The sequence below is a fragment of the Aulonocara stuartgranti genome (assembly GCF_965226115.1).
Source record: "Aulonocara stuartgranti genome assembly, chromosome: 14".
Lineage (NCBI taxonomy): Eukaryota > Metazoa > Chordata > Actinopteri > Cichliformes > Cichlidae > Aulonocara > Aulonocara stuartgranti.
Genome location: NC_138950.1, coordinates 8890802 through 8916078, shown reverse-complemented (window position 1 = coordinate 8916078; position 25277 = coordinate 8890802). Strand labels below are relative to the sequence as shown.

General features: G+C 37.7%; 2 protein-coding genes across 2 annotated transcripts in view; both read left to right on the top strand.

The window, feature by feature from the left end:
• LOC309688313 (SR-related and CTD-associated factor 4-like) overlaps window positions 1-22589 on the top strand; it is a 28405-nt gene extending 5816 nt beyond the window's left edge. Inside the window, exons 9-18 of the mRNA XM_082503944.1 lie at window positions 425-512; window positions 711-794; window positions 935-1014; window positions 2884-3053; window positions 3615-3715; window positions 3810-3923; window positions 4041-4197; window positions 4285-4376; window positions 21179-21317; window positions 21524-22589. Of these exons, the coding sequence (XP_082360070.1) occupies window positions 425-512; window positions 711-794; window positions 935-1014; window positions 2884-3053; window positions 3615-3715; window positions 3810-3923; window positions 4041-4197; window positions 4285-4376; window positions 21179-21317; window positions 21524-21954 (1456 nt within the window). The 3' untranslated portion in view covers window positions 21955-22589. The remainder of the gene's footprint in view (window positions 1-424; window positions 513-710; window positions 795-934; window positions 1015-2883; window positions 3054-3614; window positions 3716-3809; window positions 3924-4040; window positions 4198-4284; window positions 4377-21178; window positions 21318-21523) is intronic.
• Window positions 22590-23043: 454 nt separating this feature from the next.
• The window catches only part of LOC309687499 (rho guanine nucleotide exchange factor TIAM1-like), a 40877-nt gene continuing 38643 nt past the window's right edge, over window positions 23044-25277 (top strand). Inside the window, 1 exon segment of the mRNA XM_082502516.1 lies at window positions 23044-23216. The gene's annotated coding sequence lies outside the window, so the exon portion shown is untranslated.

Genomic DNA, 25277 nt, shown 5'->3' with positions numbered 1-25277 from the left:
ACAGTGCATTGCAGTGAATATCAGAAATTGAAAATGAAAGCACTTTTACTTTGATACTTGCTCAAGTGAGTGTGTGAATTAATGGTATAGGGAGGAGCACGCTGACCACACTGTTGTTCAACTAGTGTCCACCAAAACTGTCACTCATAATGCTATAGTTTATACAGCTGAAGTTGCCCATTACTCTTGTAAATTAAAATGTACTTGTGCACCACTGAATCAGAGCACACAACACAAAAGTTAAAACTAAAAATCCCATGTTGAATGTAGATGTTTTTGATCATGTTATTGACTGGTTTATGTGTTATGTGTAAGTGTCTGTAGTCAAAAAATGCCTATGATCACAGTTAGGTTAAGTGTTGTTTTACTTTAGTACATTTACCACATGTGTTTGTAATATGGAGTGTGTATTTTGTCATAACAGACCTGAAAATGTGATGAACCAGTTTCTTGGTCTGGGGCCCAACACAGATATTAATCAGCGTATGATGAGTCAGACTGAGGATATAAAGGTACCCGTCTATAACAGTTTTATATGATTACTTTTCTGCCTCTCAGACGTTTTCTCTTCATATTCTTGCAAATATATCAAATTGCTTTTTTTTCCCCCTCTGTCATGCTAAACAAAATTTTTTGTTTGGTGATTTTTATTTTTAAGATTTATTTTTTTTAACACTTCCTTTTCTGGGGCTGTCTCTTTGTCGATCCAGCACAGTGGTGGAATGAGTCAAACTGAGCATCATATGATTCCAGATGGATATCAGTCCACAAATGAGGTTTACTCTCGATCCCAGGTAAGCATTTGTCTTGAACGTAAACTTTTTGTTTCACACGTACTTTGTCATAGTTAGTGGTAGGAACATTTCTATTTTGGCCTATGCTATGAACTGTGGAAAATAAACAAAAAACCTGTCTTGTTGTCATTCTCCTAAAGGGAAGTTCAAGAGAAGATTTATCTATGAGGCGGGAAGGCAGGCACAGAGGCCATGGGAGAAGATCCAGATCTGGTTCCAGGTAGGTTTGGGCGATATGGCCTAAAATCCATATCGCGGTATAATTTGAAGCATGTGCGGTAACGATATATATCTCGATATATTCTTTTCTTCTGTATAACGTATTTTACACGCAGAAATCTGTCAAAAATGTTTTCGTACGACTTTGGTAAGCTACGAAGTCGCACTGCTTGATGGATTGTCGGAGCATTACGGCTGCCATAGTCAGGAGCCTCGCGGAGTAATCTGGGTCCAAAACGCCGTCTGCTTCAGGTCCCAAAGTCAAACGAACACTGCAGCATCACTGAGAGTTAAAAGCTGTCTAAACTCTTCATCTTTAATAAAATGATCAGCGCTGCTGCTTTACCAAGTGTAACAATTAAGTTTAACATCCTGGCATCCATGAAAACAGAATTTATTAAATTCAACAGAGTTAGAAGTTATCAGGAAGTTAGTTTCCACCTAAACATGATATACCATGTTCTGACCGAGAGATTTCTGAAAAAATTCAAACGTACAGCTCTGCTATCACTTCCAACATATATGAAGACAGAAAACTAAACAGCAATGGCTTCTGTAGGGTTACTGAAGTTGGACTAGCTGGTATATACTGATGTCCTACGTGATCGCTAGCAAAACAACTATGTTAGCATGACATTAGCACAGTGAAGCTAACCTTTTTCCACTCGATAAAAGTTAACATGAGGGTTTCTGGTGGCTAAGGACAAATGCAATCACATGGCAGGATGCTATAAACGGACCAAACTTCAGTTAGGAGAACAACTGAGATAATCCATCCACAATACGAGGTTAGTCTCTAATATACTGCAACAACATGGGAATAGAGCAGCTGCAAGAGAATTCAGCATTAATGAATCAATGGTATGGAAGTGGAGGTAGCGCAGTTTTTGGCTTTCCCCATATTCCAAAACTGATTCGCCTCTTCACTTTTACTGTCGCCTGGCATAATTTGCAACCGCTGCAATGCTTTCGACCAAAAGAGGCGCAGCTTGATGCCACCATCAACATGCGGTATGGTCAAAATCTCTACCGTTGGCCAAATTTATATCGTTTCTACCATATACCGTTTATACCGCCCACCCCTAGTTCCAGGTAACCACTTTGCTCATCAGTTAAAATTGTGCAAATTGATTTTTGAGAGTTGTGTATTTCAGTGTTCATAGAGTGACACAAGAATAAAGCCCTAAAACTGAAAGGTTGTGTTTTTATGCTGTGGGTGCCCTCATTTCAAAGTCAGTGAATTTATTTGCCTAATTTTTCCGGTCAATGCCAAGGTTTAGACAAATATATTTGGGGTGAAGTAGAAGAAAGAATTTTCTCTTGGCTACCTCTGAATAGTTTTTCTCATTCCTTGAAAAAAATGCTACATCTTGTGTCAAAATATAATTGTGTTTGGGTCAGAGTCCATAGAATACTCCAAATCTGTCTTGTTTTACATGTATACGAGTCATGATTCATGAGACAGTGGTTTATATAGCCTAACATCAGTATTTTACATCCAAAGCCATAGACTGTTATTTTTGGAGATGGTGAGAAAGCCTATGGAAAAGTCTTTTTGTGTAGGAAACAAGGTCAATACTAACTTTAGGCTATCCCTGCCAAAATCAGAAAGCCATTGCTGTATTACTCCTTTAAACATGTGTTACAGTTACCAAAATTCTAAATAAATGTAAATATTTTTCGTATTATAGTGGACCAGGAAAGTATTTAATAACCTCAATGCATTATTGAGCACAAATTACAAGCAGTGAAGTCCCAAAACACTCTGGTCATCTTGTCATTTCTTTCCATCTGAAAAGAGTTGTTTTCACCTGGGGAATTGGATTATTTTTGAAACAGTGTTCACTGGTTTTATTCTTTTGTATTTCAGATCTCCAAGGAGAAGAAGATCAAGATCTTCATCTCGCTCAAGAAGGTCAAGGCGTTCCCTCTCCCGAGAACAGCGCTGGAGATCTCATTCTCAGGATAGGAGTGAAAGAGAGAAGGACAGAGAGCGCAGACAAAAAGGTCTTTCCAGCATAAAGAGTCAGACGCTCAGTGGTATGTACTCAAACCAATAAACACGACTAAATGTCACAGATGATGGCGTGCATAAAGCTCCAGGAATCACTACTCAGTTTCACTTGCAGCTACTGTATCAACTTGTCTAAACCAGAAGAGAGAAGCCGATTTAATTTAAGAGATTCAAATGTGCAGTATCTTTAAACTCCATAAAGCTTTATATTCACTGCAGACAAAGTGAAAGTTTAAGGTGACATTTTGATTATTTTATGTGAGCTCAGTGGGATATTTTTTTTACTTATTCATTTATTTTGGTGAAGTGTATTTTGTAATGGGGATTATTTTCTTGTACATCAGAACACCTAATGAACTTCTTTATATAGTAGTAGTCTATAGTAGTGGTTTACTAGGGTATGTATTGTAATTTTCTTAGAATAATTTCTTTTGTATAAATTCATCTTTACAAAATCTGTGGCTTCAGGAGTCATGAGTTATATAAGTCAATACATTTTAGAGCTAAGTGTGAACTCTTGCTTAAAAAAAAAAATCTAAAAGCCTGGATCTTTAATGTAATTAGTTATTCTGTCTTTTTGCTTATAGTTTGCAGTACTACACTTTGGGTTGGACAGTTAGACAAGAAAACCCAGCAGTCTGATGTAATGTCTCTTTTGGAAGAGTTTGGGCAGATTGAGTCCATCAATGTAAGTTTGGACAATTCATGTCAGAGATGCTTATAAACATTATTGATTTACTCAAGCTTCAATGATCTTAATGCATTTCACCTTTTGTGTCCAGATGATTCCTCCAAGGGGTTGTGCCTATATTGTTATGGTTCACAGGCAAGATGCCTACACAGCCTTGAACAAACTCAGTAGGGGGTCATACAAAGTCAATCAGAAACCAGTTAAGGTATGCAATGTTTTTAATTTCCATTTGTGTATTAGTTTTGTAGTAGGTTTTTTTTTTTTGTTGTTGTTGTTAGTGTTATTTGATAACTTTATTATACCAAACATCATTCTTCCCTAGATTGCTTGGGCCTTGAATAAAGGTATAAAACCTGCTCACAAAAAGTTCTGGGATGTGGAGCGAGGAGTTACCTACATCCCCTGGAATAAAGTCAAAGTTGAGGAGTTGCAGAGCTATTGCGAAGGTGGTATGCTGGATGTAGAAACACTAAATCCAGGTAAACAATTAGCCATTATTTGAGTTTCAGCAAAATTCACCTGCTGCAAGAATATACAAACTTTGTACTTTTTTTGTTTGTTTGCAGAGTGGAATATTACCAAAGACATCAACAATCAGGCAGCTGTTAATGGAGTGTTGGAAAGTGTACCAGATGGAATCGTCTCTGCTCATGTTCAGGTAATGCTAATTGCAGTCCTTAAACACCTTTTAATACTACAAGTGTTCTTTTTATGGGTTTAATGGTCTTAAAGAAAGACTTAACAATCTTTCTTGTGAAAGCTGTAAAGCTAATAAATTTTTGTTGAACAATGAGTAGTGGAGCCTATCTGAATCATCCTCTTTGTCGTCTTTTAAAAAGTCACATCACTGCGTTGAAGATTTAATAAATTATTTAAGAGAAGGCAGAATATTAAAGAAACATGTTTCACATTTCTTTCATTTCTAAGTTCTGCTCAGTGTGTTAAAGCATTTATAATGACTTTCACCATGAGAATGGGATACAGCTGGCTGGGTGGAGTTGTGTAATGCAACCAGCTGATGTTGGGAGAATGCAGACATCATCGCTGCCCCTGCTACTGCACACAGGTGTAAGAGGAAGGAGGAAAGGAAATGGAAAAAAATATGAAATGAAAACATTTGTTAAAATATCAAAAAGATGAGAGAAAAAACTAAGAATTAGTATGTTGCTGTGCATTGCTACATTGTGTGTAGGTCAAAACATACTTTTTTAAGGAGCACTTAAAGATCTTTAGGGGTGTGATTAAAAATGTATGAGATGTTTTTCTTAAATGACCAGATTGAGGACAATTTCGGTTGTTTGATCGTTTGGCAGCACAAGGGAGACCAAGAACCAGCTGGCATTGAAAACTGGTTTAGAAAACACTGGCTGTGTCCTTCAGGTTTACTGTAGTGTTGTGGTGTAGCAAATATACAATAACAATACACAACACAAGATAATTACCTTCCAGTGGTGATTGTGTCTATGTGCAGAATGTAAAGTGCAGTTTTTGAGCACTTCAGGAATGTAAATGGTGAGGAAATAGACAGTGAAAGCAAAATATGTACAACATAAACATGCTGGAGTACATCACAGACTTGTGCTTATTTCTGGTAAAATCACAACTGGTGGGCTGAAGGTCAGATGGTACCATGCACAAATACCAGGGAAAAAGTGCTTATCAGCTTTGTTCTCAGTGGTGAGACTGCTACTCTGGCATACATTTTGCCAATAACCTGTAAAGGAAATAAATGTAAATGCAACTTGTTAGTTGTGTTTAAAAGAAATTTGTAGTAAGCTTACACTTTAGCCCTTGTTTTAAATCTGCATGCACAAAGTTGAGCTTCGAGAAGGGAATAAACATTATCATGTGTTTATGCTTCAGGCATCTGCATCCTACAGTTACCATGGTTTTTACTCTTTTTTTTATATGCACAGTTTTGTTTCATGAAGGTGAAAAAGCAGTGTAATGTGTTTATGCTTGAGTTATGCTTCAGGCCTCTGTAAGCTTTAGTTACCATTTTGATTCTTATGCAAAACGTTTTTTGTCAAGTTATCCATAGATACTTTAGAACAGCGGTCCCCAACCCCCGGGCCATGAACTGGTACCGGTCCGTGAGTCGTTAGGTACTGGGCCGTGGGAGTTGAGGCGCGGGTGTGAAATTTATGGTTTTTATCGGTTTTTATCTTTTTTTTTTTTTATCGTTAACTCGGTTTCCCTGGGTCTTTTCACGTGTGTTATGAATAAATCCTGTTTTGTATTGTTTTTTTATACTGGTACTGGTTTTATTTTGTTGTCTTTATCCCCGACACCTTACGTGAAAATATTGTCGGACATAAACAGGTCCATGGCACAAAAAAGGTTGGGGACCGCTGCTTTAGTCTCCAAACTGGCCTTTTTTTGGGAACGTCAAAGCCATACCCATAAAAATACAATTTGATAATTCTACAAAATAAGTTACAACTGGCACACATAACAGATCTATTCATTTGGTGGCATATAATTTAAAAACATAAATGCAGGGAGAAAACTGTTATAATAGCATTTTTAGTGATTATTACCTTTACCATATTATTACCTTTGCCAAAATCATTTCACTGGGAACCACTTGGTTTCTCTGCTGAGAGAGAGCAGGGCCAGCTACCTTCAGCCCACAGTAAAGTTTACAAGAATGCAGTGGTTTTTCTGCATAGGGACTTTATTTTAGCTTGCACTAGTCATATTAGTTTAACATGTGCGCTGTGGCTGTATAAAACATACCAGTATGGAAGGGAGGAGTCAAAAAGATCACTTATGTATATGTTCATTATTGTTGAGCAGGTTTTCTGATAAGTAATATAAGTTTGTTTTTGGCTCTAGAAAAACTTTAAAATAACATTTGTTCTCTGCAGTCTGTGGGTGAGACAGAAGTTATATCTTTGATAACTGCGTCATTGTCACTGTGGTTGTGTTACACATGTGTTGATCAGACAGAATTAAGCTTCTTAGGTTAAATTTGTAAATACAAACCACTTAAATACAAACTACTCACCTTCATGCTTCTGAATGCATTTTATCATTTATACACATCTATCCTTTGTTTAATTGTAGGCTTTTGCAAAACATGGTGGTCTCAATAAAGGATCTCTTTCCTGTCTAAATAGGACAGGACAAAAACACAGTTATTGCAGGTTAACATGCACTCATGAAAACTAATTATACATATTGTCAAAGGACTACAATGTTCAGGATGACTGAGAACCTTCGCAGACATAATTATACATATTAGTTTTCCATGTTTGTGAATAATTCCCCTGAAAGCCAACACATTGATCCATATTGCAGTTAAAAGGGGAGCTGTTCTGTTTGTTTACCCCTGCAACTGTAAGTGTTTGTTAAAACGGACTAATCTAAAGCCATTGTCGCACACAGAGGATGTATTTGAGCTTTTATAGGCATTACTTCCTGTAGCTGTGTGAGAATGAACAGATCCAACGTGGTCAAATCAGACCAAACGCTCTTTTATGTGTTACGTTCTTAATATAAGACCCTATTGTGACCATGTGAGAATATAGCAAGGTCTATTCTATATAGTTTAAATTCATAAGTAACCTGTGGATGACCCACCTCCTGCATGTTCTGCTCAGGTAGTCTTTGCCTAAACCAGACTGAGCACTACAGTTAGTGAGAATGCTTTTACCATTTTTCACTAGGTATCCTACACATAGGGAAAGGGCAGCTGTAGGTACCAGCATGTTGTCAGGGTAGGAATATATTATAATCTTGTATAGTCAAAGAATACATGTTAAACTTTCATGGGAAGGGGAATAGTTTGAGGCATAATCAGTAGAGATCATATACTGACCTTTGGCAGTCTTACTAAAGAAATTCTCGTATTTCTGTTTTAAATGAATTTCAGACTATTTACTCTCTGCATCCAAAAAATCTGCATGTCCACAATTCAGATAGGCTCCTCTACTGGTAGGCCTTACATTCAGCAGTGCTTATCTTAAATTCTTCTTTCTGTCTTGAAATATGCTTGCACCTTAACTCAATAATCTTGTACTGTATCATATAACTTATTCCAATAAAATGGGAATCATACAATCTTTTAATTATTGTGGTGTGTGTAGAGGGAAATATTCCTGTTATCCTTTCTCTGTTTCAGTATTCAAGCTGTGCTTTTCAGAATGTGTGCTGGGCAAATTTATTAGTAATTGTGTAACTTTTACTTATTACAAAAATCACGAGTTAATCATTGATCAGTGCTTGAATTACAAAAATATATGAAAAATATGGGTTGGAGTGGGTGTGAATTTTAACATATAACCAAGTAAAAAAAAAAAAGTAAATAGTTTTCATGAAAGTATAGACAATAATATAAAAGAGTGAGTCTCACGTTTAATCACGATTTTTTTATTATTTTTTTTTAATAAACCTAAAAGTAACATTTAAGTCCTCCTGACTCTAAGAACCTAAAGCTACAAGCTAAAATAGGCTTTCTAGCACCTCACTTGGAAGAAAAGTTCGAATTGACTATGCGTGACTGTTGGCTGCTGGTGGGACTTAAAGTCCAAGTGGGAAGAGGAATATCAAAGTGGGAGACAAGGTAAGCCGACAGCAACTGTAGCAAACTGGCCAATTTTTGAGTATTGGAAACATGATTTTGTTTGTTTGTTCATTTCTTTGTTTTTACGCTATTACCCAATTCTTCAAGATCTTGATCTTAACGGAGTTAGTCTCACCCCACATACAGTCAAATAACATTAACCTCTAAGAATTTATCTTTGAGGAGCAGCTGAACTTATTTTAATAATACAGCAGGTTTGAGGGTCACATATAACTCCAACTAAATCTCTGCTGGACTTGGAACATGGATCAATTATGAAAGGGAAAAACTCCTTAATGCCTACCAACAATAAAACCATTTCTCTTAGTCTGGTTAGGTGGGTAGGTATGAATTAATCACAGGTTTCTTGTATGAAACTATCTGTTTTGATAGTGTTGTCTTTGCCCATTTCCTACTGAAACAACTGTTTTTATGCCATCCTCTGACTGATGCTGAATGATGACTGACTGTCCTCACCACCAGATTATATTAATAAAGGCTATTTGCTTGATGGCCAGATGTCAAGCTGTCTTGCAAGTAGTCATTGCAGTAGTTTGCACGCTGAACCACATTATGCCAAAGGATATAAAATGGATGCAGAGAAAAATTTCAGTCAGTGAAGGAACTTGACAGACCATGTTGGTCGTTTTGACAGACCGTGATACCTACAGGTATCACCATTTAATCCTTCTCAAGGCGATAATAAAAAATAATCCAAACATGCCTTAAAGTCACTTAAATGCTTTACAACTATACCTTTGTTACATTCAATGTATGCAAATTTGTGACTATACAAATTTGACCCTGCTTTTCCCTCATCCATTTGCATGTAGCCTCTCACTTTCTTGCTGCATCTCCAATAGAAAACGCCGGCCCACACTCTGGTCCGTACTTTGTTTTTGTTCAATTAGAGAGAGCGGTCTCGAAAACTGACCAGTCAGGTCTTTTAACCAGTTTTTCTTCACCTCCACTTGATGCGTTTCTGATGTGAACAGGCACATGAGATGAGCACAGTAAACACATAAATGTTGAAACAGAAAAGAACAAAATTTCACACTGAGATGAAGTGAATGCTTATAAACCGCATGAGTCTTTTTCTGGACTTCTTCATTAAACAAATGATTTGCTGCTAGTGTTGTTTAAAATAGTTGTGGTCACTAGCCTTGAGAAGTTATACCCACCGCACTAGTTGGGGGATTGTGATCTTTAAATGCTGTCATTACTAATCCTGCAGCATCTGCAGAATACTGCAGCAAAAATACTCATGTTGTTGACTACTTGTTTCGCTAATGACATCTTCCCTCTGCCTGAACTGTAAGATCATACAAAAATATTTTACCAACTTATTATTTCTTTGAAGTTCTGTGGCAATAATCCTGCACGTCGAAATAATGTCCATCCAAAGTCTGTTTGAATGGCTTTTGGGAAAGTTTCACTTTGGATGATATACATGGCAACCATGTGAGTCATGTAGACCTGAAGTGATTTTGTCTTTTGGAGTTAACCTCTTTATATAAATGTTTGGTCTTCCTCTGTGCTCTGCTTGGGAAAGTCAGAAGAAGTTGTGATTATTGCAGGAATATACAAACCACATGTTTTGAATACTGAGTACAAACTGAAGAAACCTTTTCAGAAAAAAACTTCTGTTAAAAAAGAAACTGCATTCCGTAACATCATCCGACTAAAATAACTGAGTATCTGAGAAAAAATACTGACAAAATACTAGAAACTTATACAAAATACCGATTGTTTCCTATGTATGTAATACCTCTCAGCATTGATGTCTTGACATTGTCTTGACATGAGTACATCACAGGATGCACCGGCAATCTTTTTTTCATACACTGATAGACTTCAGCTGTCCAGAGAAGCTGCAGTTTTACAGTTTTCTCCTTGGATCGGCACATCCCAGCTACGTTTACTGGCTCTTCCGTCTGTACATCATGTCACCTGGGAGGTATGAGCGTCAAATGATGTCAAATAACATGAAGCAGTAAGTGTTGACTGACTCTGTGGAGTTTTGATGTCAGCCAACATCAAGAGCAGCAGCAGCAGGAGAGAAGTGGTCGAGGAAGAGACATTGGAAAGGAGGACACAGAGCTAAACAGTGCCAGGTAGAAAATGTATGCACCAAACATGCAATTGAATCAAAGATTGACATGCTCAACACAGTGTGGTTGGCTTGTCAGCAAATCATTCCAGCTTCTGCATCTTATTAATGAGGAAACAAGCCTTGGAGCTCGTGGCTTGTGTCATTTTCAGCCTTTACACTTTTGTCACTTCACAGAAGTTTGATGGACCGAGCTTTGTTGGGGAAAAAAATCTGTAGAAGTAGAAGAAATATTTTGCATCATAACACCCTGTGAATGTTCTGTTTTTTTCTTTTAAAGGTTAAAGTCCTCTGCTCTGCTTAATGGCAAATATTACTATTGTTTTAAGCAGAGTGTCTCAATAGAAGCCCAAAAAATTCAAACCAACTCACATAAACATGTTGATTAATTACTACTTATTTTTAATCATCAGTTATAGCTCTCATAATGCATTATTCACTATTGACAAATAACCATAGAATATTTAAAAAACAGACATTCTTACGCAATGTTTCACAGACATTATAAAAGATGTTTCTTTTATTACATTTGGAAAAGGCAAAAACTATAAAGACCAAAACTGTTCTTACTCTGGTAAAGACGCATCAAAATGATGAAAATACCTAAAGTAACAAGAAACAATCAGTTAACTCATAGGTCATCCAGACTGTTGACACAGTTTAACTTCTGTTATAGTGTGGCAATCCACGGGCAACAAAAACATTTTAACAGCACAAAGTGAACAGCATTTTTATGTAAATTACCTTAAACTTCTATATGGTATTGTTTTCATTTTTCTGAGTAACCTTTTTCTACAACTTGCCATGACCATTAAGGATATGTTATCTGGGGTGGGGGGTGTTTTGTGTAGTAGTTAACACATTAACCTTACACGTGAAGGGAGGAGACCAAAACCTAGCCTCAGGGGATAACAAGCTAGTGTACTTCTTGGGTTGGGCCCAAGCTCCAAAAAATAGAGTAATAGGGTTGTGTCAGGAAGGGCAACCTGCGTGAAATGTGTCCCACATTAAACTTGGGGTTTCATCTGATTTCACAAATTCTTGAGGAAAAAAGAAAGTAGCTGAATGTACATGTATTTATTTAATTTTATTTATTTAGTATTAAACATGTTTTTTGTTTGTTAAAAAAACAGGTCTTTTAAAATTTCATATATCTCTTTTTAGGGATCCAACTATGTGTGTTCAAAGTTCATTTCCATTCTAAAATATTAAACTGATTAAAATGCACAGTATTTAGAGGCATGCATTTCAGGTTCTGCTAGTTCAGCATTCATTAACTTGTGTTATGAAAAATATATGCAGTGTTGTTTCAGTCATATTGAAATGAGGTGAAATTTCAAGAAAAGAGGGGATTCTTCGGTTACATCGAGTAATACAAGAATGATCTAGATCCATGTTTGAAGAACATCAGGCTCACATGAGTCTCCACAAAGGTAAGGGTCATAACAATTATTTTTGGATGTGCTTCGCACCCTGATGATGCCATGGGATTGTTGGAAGATGATGGAAATTTTCATCATAATAAAATGGCTCTTTGAATATTTGTCCTTAAAAAAGAGAAGAATCCTAAATTGTCGGTTCTTAAGTTCCGTTTATTGTAGGTTATCTCGCTACTGTCTTTTCACAAGTCTTCTAAGTAGCACAATAGGCAAAGACCAAATGAATTATTTTGATTGAAAGCATTGAGTTGACACTCATCAAGGATCAGAGCTTGATCAAACAGCTTATGCCTGGCTCCGTGCCTCATGGGGCTTCCTCTGTGGGAATAGCCTGCAGGAAACATGAAGCAGTTGTTATACTCTGCTGATGGAGTGAAACACCAGGGTAAGAGCAGACCATTATGTTGCTACCCAGTTATAACTTATCAAGTCTGTTTTTTCCATGCCAATAGCCATATGTTTTGTTTTGTTTTTTTTTTTTGGGGGGGGGGGGGGGTCTTTTCAACAATACACTTTTTTTCTTTGTATATATTGTACTGAAATGAAAGAAATCTTGAGGGGGAAATGAAACTAGACATTTTAAAAAAGTTTTTTTTACGTTTGGCTAGTGCTGAATTCACATGACTTAATAGATTAATTTGATCAGCTCTTATCAGTAAATTTCATCATCTGCCAAAGGCTGATAGCTGTGTCCGGAAGGCTAACACATACTTTCTAGACAAACGTGCTGGGCCACCTGAATATTACAACTATTGGAGCTGGAACACCATAACTCGAAACTCCCAGCACACAATGTTAGTACTGATATTCATGCCACGTGAGGTTTAAAATTGGAGTCATTGAGTCAGCAACAAGTCAACTGTTGGTGATTTTTACACACTATGCGGCTCAAACCCATGGTAACCCCATCTGAATTTTGTGGCTTAATTGCTGTGGTTCATAAATGTTTCCATTTTACAGTGAAACCACTTACAGTTGATGGTGAAATATCTGGGAAGGGCCCCTATGACAGTACCATGCTTGAGTTCCACAAACTCTTTTAAACGGCCCATTCTTTCACAAATGTTTGTAAAGGCAAACTGCATGGCTGCATGCTTGATTTTATACTATGGCAATTGGACTAATTTCAAAGATTTAAGAGACGTGACAGAAAATTTTGAACATATAGTGTATTGGTCACAGCAGCAGGGAGTTAAATTATACATTCCTGCCCCAGGTAGTTATTTGTAAAAATTTAAGAAAAGGTAGATGTGGCAATGTTGGAAAAACTTACTATACTCTTGCCCCCTTCAGTGCCTTGACCATTTAAACTTCAGACTTCAGTGTGGAAAAATCCTCCCTTTGGTTCCCTCCAATGGCAGTATCAAACTATGCAGTATTGCAGACAGAAATGTACACCACTGTGGAGTCTCAATTTGGCTTTTCAGTAAAATTATAAGTATTAAACCCTGGTGACTGCTGTCCAGATTAAATGTAGCTTTTTTTCAGCATTCCTTTGTCTTGCCTGAAGAAACAAATCAGCTTTTTACCTAAGATTAAAACTGCTAATCTTAAATCAAGTGATGGTAGTTTAGGCTGAATGTAGAATGGGTATGTCCTTCATCGGAGGGCCACAAGGTGTATGCGAACAATGTTACATTTCCTACACGCTGTGACTTCAGATAAATGCTTACATTGTTAAAAAGTTGTGAATGATTTGGAATTACTGGGATATAAACTCAATTATTTATTAAATTATTTATAAAATGTGATCTGACATCCAAACTCTCAACACAGAAGCTCTTTTTTTAAAGTTATTTTTTTCCTAAACACTCTTAGTCCAGATTTGGAAAACGTAAGTGAACTCTTCACTTAGTCAGAATTATTTTGGCTCACAGCCTCCATCAGACACAGTGTGTACATTGGTAAGAAGAATTTTTGTTTCCTTACAATCTACAAAACTTAGTGTTCATCAGTATTTCTGTGTGTTTCAGTGGCTCCCACTGCATCCATGCCCTGTAGCACAGCAGCCCCATGCCATTCATCATGTTTCGCAGTTGGAATGAGGCTATGAAGTTGATGTGTGGGCTTCCCCCCCCCCAAAACCTGTATCCAGAAAGCTGGAAATTCTTCTCAGCTACCTACAGAAAAATATTATTAATACCTACCGTCATCTGTTATATATCATTATCTGGAAAGTGTGAATGCTGCTCTTGGTGAGATTTTTGCAGGCCACCCACTGTGCCTTTATTTATAGGGAGGGACTACAACCTACACTTCTCCCATTTTAAGTGTCTTTTGGAGAAGTTGGCAGCACAGGTATTGAAATAATTTTTTTCAGCCTGCAATTTGAATTATTATTTAGTATGCTCAGTAAAGATATGAGAAGTACAACTGTGGTTACTAATTTACTGTTACTTTTAGTTATTAGTTTAGTCAGATTCTTTTTCAATAATTGTGATTAGGCTCAAGATCAGATCACATTTCATGAGTAATCAATGGAGATATTACAATATTCCAAATGCTTTGCATGCTTTTTGTTGTCAATGTACATCATACAACCGACATGTGGAACCTGTGGGTGCTGCAACGTGCAGTTAATATGAAAGTGGTTAGAACTGCATTTCCTCAAGTGGCCACTTGAGGTTGGTTCAAGCAGTGAGTCAGTCCCCATAGACTTTCATGTTTAAATGGCCAACTTTAAAAATAAGTTTACAGTAAGGTACTGGTCCGTCCTGGTAGCTAAACTACACCTACATAAAACTGTACAGATGGCATTATTTTTATTAGTTATCTGTTTATACTTGTGTAGCTGTGGCTAGCAGCTATCTGCCAAGCTTAATCTCTTCTCAATTGAATCACAGAGTTCTCAACCATGTATGCTATCTGACAAATATTACTGCTGGCTGTTTAGCCAGATGGACAGCAACCTGTTTGTGCTTCAGTCTTTGTTATTGAAATTGTAGTATTTTCTGTTTGGTACTAATCAGAGTGTGTGCACGATACATGGATCCACCTTGCTAACCTCTTCTGTGACTTCTGGCTACAGATACCCTCATGAATTTATGAACATTAAGACTTTAAAACAGGGATACGGTGATATGGTGGCCACATATCTTTTAATAATATATCTAAATTTAAAAAAAGACACGTGCATGTGTAGTTGTCTCCAAATGTAATTCATAGTGGTGGCATTATGAAAATCATTAAATATGTGACGAATGATTAATTGGCAACTCCTGTGAGTTACTGACGACATTCATGACATATTTAAGATTTACATCTAAAGAAGATTGTTTTAACGAGTGCACATCAGAGGTTACAACTTAACTTTTAACACATGAATCCAAATATTTCTGGTTTGTGTGTATTAGTTGTCCTGATATTAGGAAGTCGCAAAGAAGGGTGAGCAGCATATTGTATTCTATACAAGCACCAAGATTTGTTCTCCAGTTTCCGTGGCACCAAGGAGAGAATGTCTGGGCAGAAACAAATAGTGATCAATCTGCAGCATTTGCTAGCCTTTTAACCTCATGTGTTCACTGATTTACTGATCAGTGATTATCGTGCATTCAAGGGGTCACAAGCATAACTTGCATGAATTTAGGTTTGCAGATGGAATTATTGAGAATTATTGAAATTCTTTCCTGTAGTTGAAAACTAAAAAAAATAGGATGTCTATTGATTTTTATCTTATTCTTAAGATATATATATATATATATAGTACTGTGCAAAAGTCCAGGTCTAGTTCTCCAGGCTTGAGGTCTTTCAAAGTTTTGCTTTTGACAACCTTCTGCTTTTTTGCTCATTTTCAGTCCAGTCCTTGTACCTGACCATTTTCACAGGACTTTCTTTTTTAAAATCTGTCACCTAACACTGATTCAAGAATCATTAAAGCATAAAAAAGACACGGAACTCAGTGAACGATCCAGTGTTGTGTACATATAACAGAACCAACTTGAAATTGTATATTTAGAGACTGTGTTACTTGCATCTTGTCATATTCAATGAAAATTATTCCCATTTCTGTAATTGAATCAATGGAAAATGCCAATGGTGACGCAGTCTGACAGGCATGAAATTGTATTTTTCGCCACCAACCTCAATTCCAAAGAGCCTGTAGCCAGAAATTTGGCATGTATTGATATAATGCAATATGCTCTTAAATATTTTGAGGAAACTGGACAAGAAGAGGTAAGAAGAAGAGGCAGGCTTTAAAATCTGCAGCAGATGAACAGTGTCAGAAAGTCATGTCCTTAAGAAACAGGAAAACAATCCAGGAAAGACCTGACAAAAGACCTAAGAGATGCATCTGGGCCTTCAACTCATTCATCTGCTTACCAAAGACTCCTATGTGGTCTTAGTCGAAGGATGGCTGTCAAGAAGCCATTTTTAAGGACGGGAAATGGGCAGAAAGGGGTGAGCTATGCCAAATTAAACAAGAACTGAACTGAAACTCAGTTTTATGAATGAATCCAAATGTAAAATCTTTAGTTTATATTATATTGGGAGATGGGTGCAACAGTGAATGCCTACAGCAACCTCTAACATACTGTGGAGGCTCTGTCATGGTTTGGCATTTAATTTCAGCCAGTGATCTTGTCAGATTTAATAAAATTATGAAGGCAGAAAAATAGCATCAGATTCTGACCCACCATGCAATATCATCTTAAAAACATCTGATTGGCAAGAGCTTCACTTTCAGCATGTCTGTTATCCCAAACACCCTGAATTCAGTGAAAACAACAAAATGTAAAGTGTGAAACAAATAGTAAACAGATAAGGGCTGCCTTAATACTCGGTACAATACTGTATCTAAACTAAATTACCTGAGGATGCATTCATACAGCAAGCGTAGCATCATGAAAATGTTCCTTATTATTATGTATTGTTATACTTTAAATAATGTAGTCAGACCTAAAATAATAAATGGTAATTTAGTTAATTTTTTTTAAATTTTTGTTATTAAATAAATAATTCTCATGAATTATATAGATAAACATTGTAATATAACTTTTTTCTATAGTATTTTTATTTTAGAAAGATTAATTTTGTTGCTAGTAGCAATGTATACTTCTGATATTGCATATGAACTTAAATTTCATAAAACTTGTATTCTTTTATTTTAAAATGAAAGGGGAAGATGAAACTTTGGGGATTCATCCATTTTCTTCTGCTTATCCGATTTGGGGTTGTGGGAACCTGGAGTGTATCCCAGCTATCATAGAGTGAAAGGCAGCCCTATATTACTATGCAGAGATGATGGAAAATGTAAACCATAGCTCACACATAACATTCACAGGACTTTAGAGGAAGCATAATAGAAATGCACAAAACTGGAAGTTTACAAAAGTGTATTTTAACTTCTAGTTGTTCATCCATTAAGAAGAACATCAGACCTTTTCATGTGTAATCAATACAGAAATCATGTTAATACCAAAGGCTTCACAAATATTTTCCTGCGACTGAATACAATTAAAAGTTCTATGATTAGAAAGGCAGTTCAGGGATATCCATGATACTACAGTAAGCTCTCGGTCTGTGTCATAGAGGTACAGTGTTCGTCTGTTTGGGTTGCTCTATGTTACTTATTTGACCCTATTTTGTGATTTGTTTTTTCCTATTTGTGATGAACACTATTTACAATGCTTCACTAAGTAGACAAGTGCTGGGGTAAAAAAAACCTTTCTCAGGTCAAACACCTGGACATATTTAATGTTTAATCTTTTCCCTAACTATTTGAGCTATTGTTGTGCGGCTTTTATTCAAACTGGACTTTGTTACTTTAATTTTTAAAAAGAGAAATAAAGTCATTCATTGAATAAAGCCTTATAACCTGACAAGCTAGAAACTATGATTCTTACAAGTGTGCTGTACATTATCAAAATACAGAAAGTACCTTATACAGATTTAAAATGTCATGTTACATTGACCTTTGACCTCTCTTTCAAGTTCAATAAAGTGATCCAAAGTGATAATAGTGCTATATAGAGCTATATAAAACTTTGTTTCTAACTGCCATTGTTTACGTTGTGAACATATAAATATAAAGGAAAATATATTTGGGATTTTTAAATATCGTGTTACTCTGACCTCTGACCTCTCTTCAAGGTCAAATAAGGTCAAGCTTTTATTAGGTCAGCTTTCATAAAATGGTTTTTATCTTTAGATCTGTGTTTACAGTTCTGCTGCCTTTGTTTGCACTGACAACATTTTGGGATTCTAAATCTCCCATTATAGTTTGCATCCAAATATCATGTTACATTTGACCTCTGATCTAATTTTTATATTCAACATCTGCTTTTTTTTTCAAGTTAAAATATATCACAAAATTTGGGTTAAGAAAATATTGTCTAGAGAAAAAGAATGAGCTGACGATTTAGTTAGAAATATACTGTAGTATAAAACTGTAATATAAGCTCAAGTTATTCATTTGCAATTATTCACAAATCAGTAACTATTATCCATTACTCCTACATAATAATTGTGTTGTCAAAGAAGACATCCTCCATGCAACCTTTATTTGATTTTTATTTACTGCACTATAAACTTCTTAAAGTATGTTTAAAGTAAAATGTAATACAATTCTCTTAAAAGTAAGTGAAATGATTAAACTGTTCAGTCTGGCAAAAGTGTCATATCTGACGTTTTTGTTTATGCCGGTTCAGAGGTGTGTGTTTTACTGTTCGCTGGGTATGTAGAGACAAATGCAACTTCAAACCTCGGATACTGAAAGTGAATGGAAAAACTTTATAAAAATACAGGGAGTGCAGAATTATTAGGCAAATGGGTATTTTGTCCACATCATCCTCTTCATGCATGTTGTCTTACTCCAAGCTGTATAGGCTCGAAAGCCTACTACCAATTAAGCATATTAGGTGATGTGCGTCTCTGTAATGAGAAGGGGTGTGGTCTAATGACATCAACACCCTATATCAGGTGTGCATAATTATTAGGCAACGTCCTTTCCTTTGGCAAAATGGGTCAAAAGAAGGACTTGACAGGCTCAGAAAAGTCAAAAATAGTGAGATATCTTGCAGAGGGATGCAGCAGTCTCAAAATTGCAAAGCTTCTGAAGCGTGATCATCGAACAATCAAGCGTTTCATTCAAAATAGTCAACAGGGTCGCAAGAAGCGTGCGGAAAAACCAAGGCGCAAATTAACTGCCCATGAACTGAGAAAAGTCAAGCGTGCAGCTGCCAAGATGCCACTTGCCACCAGTTTGGCCATATTTCAGAGCTGCAACATCACTGGAGTGCCCAAAAGCACAAGGTGTGCAATACTCAGAGACATGGCCAAGGTAAGAAAGGCTGAAAGACGACCACCACTGAACAAGACACACAAGCTGAAACGTCAAGACTGGGCCAAGAAATATCTCAAGACTGGTTTTTCTAAGGTTTTATGGACTGATGAAATGAGAGTGAGTCTTGATGGGCCAGATGGATGGGCCCGTGGCTGGATTGGTAAAGGGCAGAGAGCTCCAGTCCGACTCAGACGCCAGCAAGGTGGAGGTGGAGTACTGGTTTGGGCTGGTATCATCAAAGATGAGCTTGTGGGGCCTTTTCGGGTTGAGGATGGAGTCAAGCTCAACTCCCAGTCCTACTGCCAGTTTCTGGAAGACACCTTCTTCAAGCAGTGGTACAGGAAGAAGTCTGCATCCTTCAAGAAAAACATGATTTTCATGCAGGACAATGCTCCATCACACGCGTCCAAGTACTCCATCACACGCGTCCAAGTACTCCACAGCGTGGCTGGCAAGAAAGGGTATAAAAGAAGAAAAACTAATGACATGGCCACCTTGTTCACCTGATCTGAACCCCATTGAGAACCTGTGGTCCATCATCAAATGTGAGAGTTACAAGGAGGGAAAACAGTACACCTCTCTGAACAGTGTCTGGGAGGCTGTGGTTGCTGCTGCACGCAATGTTGATGGTGAACAGATCAAAACACTGACAGAATCCATGGATGGCAGGCTTTTGAGTGTCCTTGCAAAGAAAGGTGGCTATATTGGTCGCTGATTTGTTTTTGTTTTGTTTTTGAATGTCAGAAATGTATATTTGTGAATGTGGAGATGTTATATTGGTGTCACTGGTAAAAATAAATAATTGAAATGGGTATATATTTGTTTTTTGTTAAGTTGCCTAATAATTATGCACAGTAATAGTCACCTGCACACACAGATATCCCCCTAAAATAGCTAAAACTAAAAACAAACTAAAAACTACTTCCAAAAACATTCAGCTTTGATATTAATGAGTTTTTTGGGTTCATTGAGAACATGGTTGTTGTTCAATAATAAAATTATTCCTCAAAAATACAACTTGCCTAATAATTCTGCACTCCCTGTATATATAGAGCTGCTGTCATGTATGGAAAAGGTATCCGAGGTCCTAGTGGTTCAGTTCAGTTAAAAATGACCTGAAAGTAAAACACTTGTCTAAAATCTGAACTTCCTAACTAAAACCTTTTTTAAATGCCATGCCCTTTAAAGTTCAGTTCGTTCACATAGAAGTGGTGGTCTTTTTCTTTGTAATCAGTGTCACATAACCAACTTATTCTGTTTCTGGTAAAGTTTTATGAGACTGATTCCTCTTAAAATGATTACTGACTTGTAAATGATTGCCTAAATGTCAACATGGCACACTTTGATGCCTTTCATATCTTTGATCATAAATCAGACTGGGATGAATTTTAGCAGATTTAAAGACATAAAAGTCATATTTTACTGGTACCTGACCAAACATTGGTGCAATTTCAAAAATTGTATTGCAAATAAACAAATACAGTGCTTAAATCTACTGTGCAATCTACTTTCCAAGGTGAAGGTGTTAGCCTCTTGTTGATCTGTGGGCATCTGCCACATGCCAACCTTTTAACCTTTTGCAACAGCTTTAATGTTTATTTCAGTTTGATATTGTGTGATTAGCAGCAGAGAACTCAGTTTTCTGTGGATTAATGAAAACTTTGAGGAATGCTGTAAAATAAAATACCAATTAAAAACTTTTTTTTTTCAAGTGACACCAAAAAAATACCAGTGGGTGTTATCAATGAGCAACATTATGCTATGGAATCAGAAGATGCTGAACCAGAATCAGATGTTGCTTCCTGTTAAAGGGAGTGTTTCCTTCACGCTATTACCAAGTGTTTGCTTAAAGGGAATAGTTTGATTGTTGGGTTTTCTCTCTATTATTGTAGAGTCTTTACCATACAACAGCAAGTACCTTGTGGTGACTGTTGTTGTGATTTGGCGCTATATACGTAAAATTGAATTGAATTTAAAAAAAATCTTTAAGGTCACATCAGAAAGATTATCTTTTTCATTTACACTAATTTTAAGGATACCATTATATTTCTTTGTCTTCCAGTTACCACCAGTTCAACAGACAGAACTCATCGGAAGTTCGCCTGTCTTCCCAAGCCCTATTATGCTATCTCCTACATCCATGCCTCCAGCAGGAGTTCCTTTCATCCCCACAGAGTTTGATCCAACAAAGTTGGCAGCCGGTGAGAAATCTTCGCTAAATGCTATGGATTTTAAAATCTGTTATCTAAACCTAAGATTCAGTGGCAGTCAAAGTAGATTGTGTTTAAATTTAGTAAAAATCTATGCTGCATTTCTTTAAATGTTTTCTCTTTTTTTTCCTGCTGCAATTATACTTCATTTCTGTTTGAAAATCAATACAACCTTATCTTAAACTCTTTTGCAACAGGAAGTATAAAATCTCCAGAGATATCCACAGAAGATCCTAAAGGAAAGAAAGGTGCTTCTGTTGATGTCATGACTGCCAACCAGCTGGGGCATCCCACATCACCAGTAATGACCCTGCCGAGCCCTGCTATCATGCAGGGACACAGCCCGGGTATGCCACCTCTGCAACCGCCTCCCGGCATGACAAATCCTCATATGCCTCCTTTCCTCTCACCTCCAAGCATGCCACAAATGCCCCCGCAAATGATTCCAGGAGGACCCATGTTTCCATCAGACAGGTTCAGAATGCCCATGCCGTTCCCTCCTCGCGGTCCCCCCTTCCATCGACATCCTTCCATGGGACCCGAGAGCATAAATGACAGGGAAGGAAGGCAGTTCCGAAATGCGAGGCCTGGATTTGGGTGTCCACCTTTTCACAGAGGGAGGTGGTAAATGCAAGAGGACTAATGAACCTATGGAAAGGAGCGGGGTTTATGTGGAACCACTGTGACAAAGACTGCTGTTATCTGTGAGTGGTGCATCAAAAAAACTGTTTAAAATTGTCACTGCACCAGATCCCTTTCCCAGCGTCCAAAATGAAAAGGAATACACTATTTTGTGATGTGATACCAACTTCTTTAAGTTCATCAACCAAGAGATTTGTTGCTGTAAATAATGTAATTGCTTGTAGCTGTTTGTTATTTTTTTTGTATACCTAAAAGTTGTGGAGTTTATGGTTGAGTCTTTAATTGGTAGGTGCAGGTACAAACAAAGGCAATGTCTGTATTTTTGAGCATATTCCTTTATCAGAGTTTTGTGTATGGAAGAAAATTATATAACATTTTTGGTATTTTGTTTTTAGTAGACTGCCTTTGTACTACGTTGATATTTAAGTCTTCACATGGAAAAAAAAGGTTGTCATGTGAAGAATATTTCATTCCTGCCAGTAGAGGGTAGAGTACACCCTGTTTCCTAAGGTCACACCTTGTAGGATCATGTGGAGTGAATATTGAAGAGTTACTGCCATTTGATCATGTGATGTATTTCTGTTGATCAAAGTTATTTTGTTAATAAATTGTCCTGCATGAGGGGGTTTAACATAACAGAAATTTCAGGAACCTTTGGAAAGGCGCACGCAGATCCTGTGATATTTGTTTTAAAGGAGTTTGTTTCATACCTTGGCGCCTGTCTTATTATAACTGGTCACGAATTTGCAGATTTTAGCTATGAAATCTCGACAGTGATAATGACTGATGGTTGCTTACACTGCTTAAACCGAGTTCAGTCTCCATCACATATCACCTCGCATAGATTTGCTTACACAGAAAGACCTCCAGGCGCTAGACGCGCAAGCATTCTGCAATAAGGAGAAATGCGCAGAGATCTTTTTTTATGGTCTCCGGTTCTTATTATTTTCTTTTTGTACACCAAAACATTTAGTGGACAAAGTCACTGGACGCCGATTCGAAGCTGCACAGCCGATTGGCTGTGAGAAAACATAAGTGGCATTCTCATGATCCACTTGTACTCCGTCTCCAAGGGCCGTGGGCTCCGCCCCTCTCAGCGGTGTGGAAACAACACGCATGGTCCGTGGACAGGCAGACCTTGGAGAAGCGACTGAATTGTGAGACATGGATGGGCATTACCGGTGTGTGAAACATGGGAATTTCAATGTTAGAGCGCAAGCGGGCAAATCATGACCGAGGCGGAGACAGGTAAGGAGACCCGGCTTACCACGCCGCCCGCATCATTAGAAGGAAAAATCGGCTCGATATCCGATCAAACTCCCGCGTGGTCCTAGCGCCGTCTCCACGCATGATCGCATCACTCAATCATACAAGTTTATCAGTGGTGACAGACGCTGCCGCACTGAAGCTGGCGGTGCGGTCCAGCGGACGAGCCGGGCAAGATGCGGCTTTTTTGTGCGCGGAGTGTTGATGCCCAATAATTCAGTCTCACCTCGGTTGTTTTGGGGGTGCAAACAGTCATGTGCTGTGCCTGAATGATGGGAGACACGCAGCTGGGTTAACATGCATGTCCAGCCGTTCGAGCCCAGTGTATGAATACACCAGCATGAACAAATTATGCAAGACGTGCAGAGCGGGCAAGATGCCCGCCTTGACACCTTGCAGGTTTTTGAGCACCTCCGTGGTCATTTGGACAGTTTCGAAAATGAGAAGCGTGTGATTTGAGTGCGGTACATTGTTGCATGAAGCACAGCACATCACTGATCCAGCGCTGTTTGTTGGTGTAATGAGACTACACCTTAGTAAACAGACCGTATGCAGGTGACTCAACTGAAAAGCGGCAGCTCATTTGTGTACTCCAATGACCTTATGTCACGTTTGTTGCAGCGTCACTGCCATAGACTGCTGCTGAAAGTGTTACTTCCTGTCTTGTCACTGTGTAGGTCTTTAGCCGCATCAGATTTCATATATATGGAGGGAAAATAGATAGATAGTGATTACTATTAATTTACAACTAGCCAACGTGTTTTTGCAGTTCATGCTATCAGGAGAAACATGGGCTCATAAAAAAATATCTCACCCTATTTGGTTGTGGTGCAGCTTCTTAGTCAGCAGCTCCTATGTCTTGCGAGCCAAGACACTGCCTACTGTGCAAGTGATTGAAGCACTTGTAAAGATAATACCAGCAATAACATCTTAACTGTTACAATACACAGCGGAAAATAACTTTTATAAAGACTGAAGTTACAGTAACAGGATGGCTAACAGTCATGTGTTGTTGCATCACTTGAAGTGCAGCTGAACCTTTGAACATCCAGGGTTTGTGAAGTACACTTAAATTCACAATTGCCACGACAGCTTATAAGCACATACATGCTGCAGACCCACATGCAAATGCAGTCAAGTTGTTGCAAGTATTAATGAGGAGGGAAAAAACGGATCAACTAGTTTTTGGGTATCAAAAAATGCTGAATGACATCCAATAAAACAAGCCCAAACCACATCAGGCATACATTTAGAGATGAAAGGTATCAGGAAGGGGAAACTTGATTTAAATACCACAGGGCTAGTTTTCAATGCAAATTATGCGCTTCTTTTTTGCCCTGTTACATGATGATAAACTAACACGATGATAACTGAAAACTAACACTGTTCATATCTGTCTTTGGAATTAAGTCAGTTTCAAAGGTGACAGAAGAAAAAATGTATCTTTAAATGTTCATAGAAGTCATTGTGGATGGATTTAAACACCACAGGTCTGTTCAGCATACCTCCAAAAGGAATAAGGTGGGTGCCCTTTGAGTTTTGTTTCTTCACGCAGTAGTTTTTAGTTAAAATTCCCATTATTTCTTGAGTTATCTCAATATTTAAAAGATCCTGCACATTTTGGGGGGTTGTTTGGTTTGTTATGGTGAGTACCTATTTGTGGATGGCCTAAAAGCTTAAAAAGGAGCAGGTTTCCCTACATGTGTTTGGAAGGTATTCTTCCAGTGTTTACAGAACCTTTCCATAACAATGAAAGTGGAGAACCACGGAAATCAAACGACCATCTTTATGAGCATCCAGCAGCTTGGCCTCAGGGTTTCCTTCGAAGTGGTAACTTGAGTGCAAGCTTGCATGTATGACATGCCTGCACAGAGACCTCACTCTTTCTCTGCCCCCTTATTTTTGTTGTAAAGTTGCACTTAATATTTCTCCCCTCTGGCTTGCGTCAACAGTTGTTAACTTTGCATCTCAAAGATCTCAAATGTTAGACCAGCATGAAGCAGTCCAACAACTCTGCTCATGAAAGAATCCCTGCACAGTTTT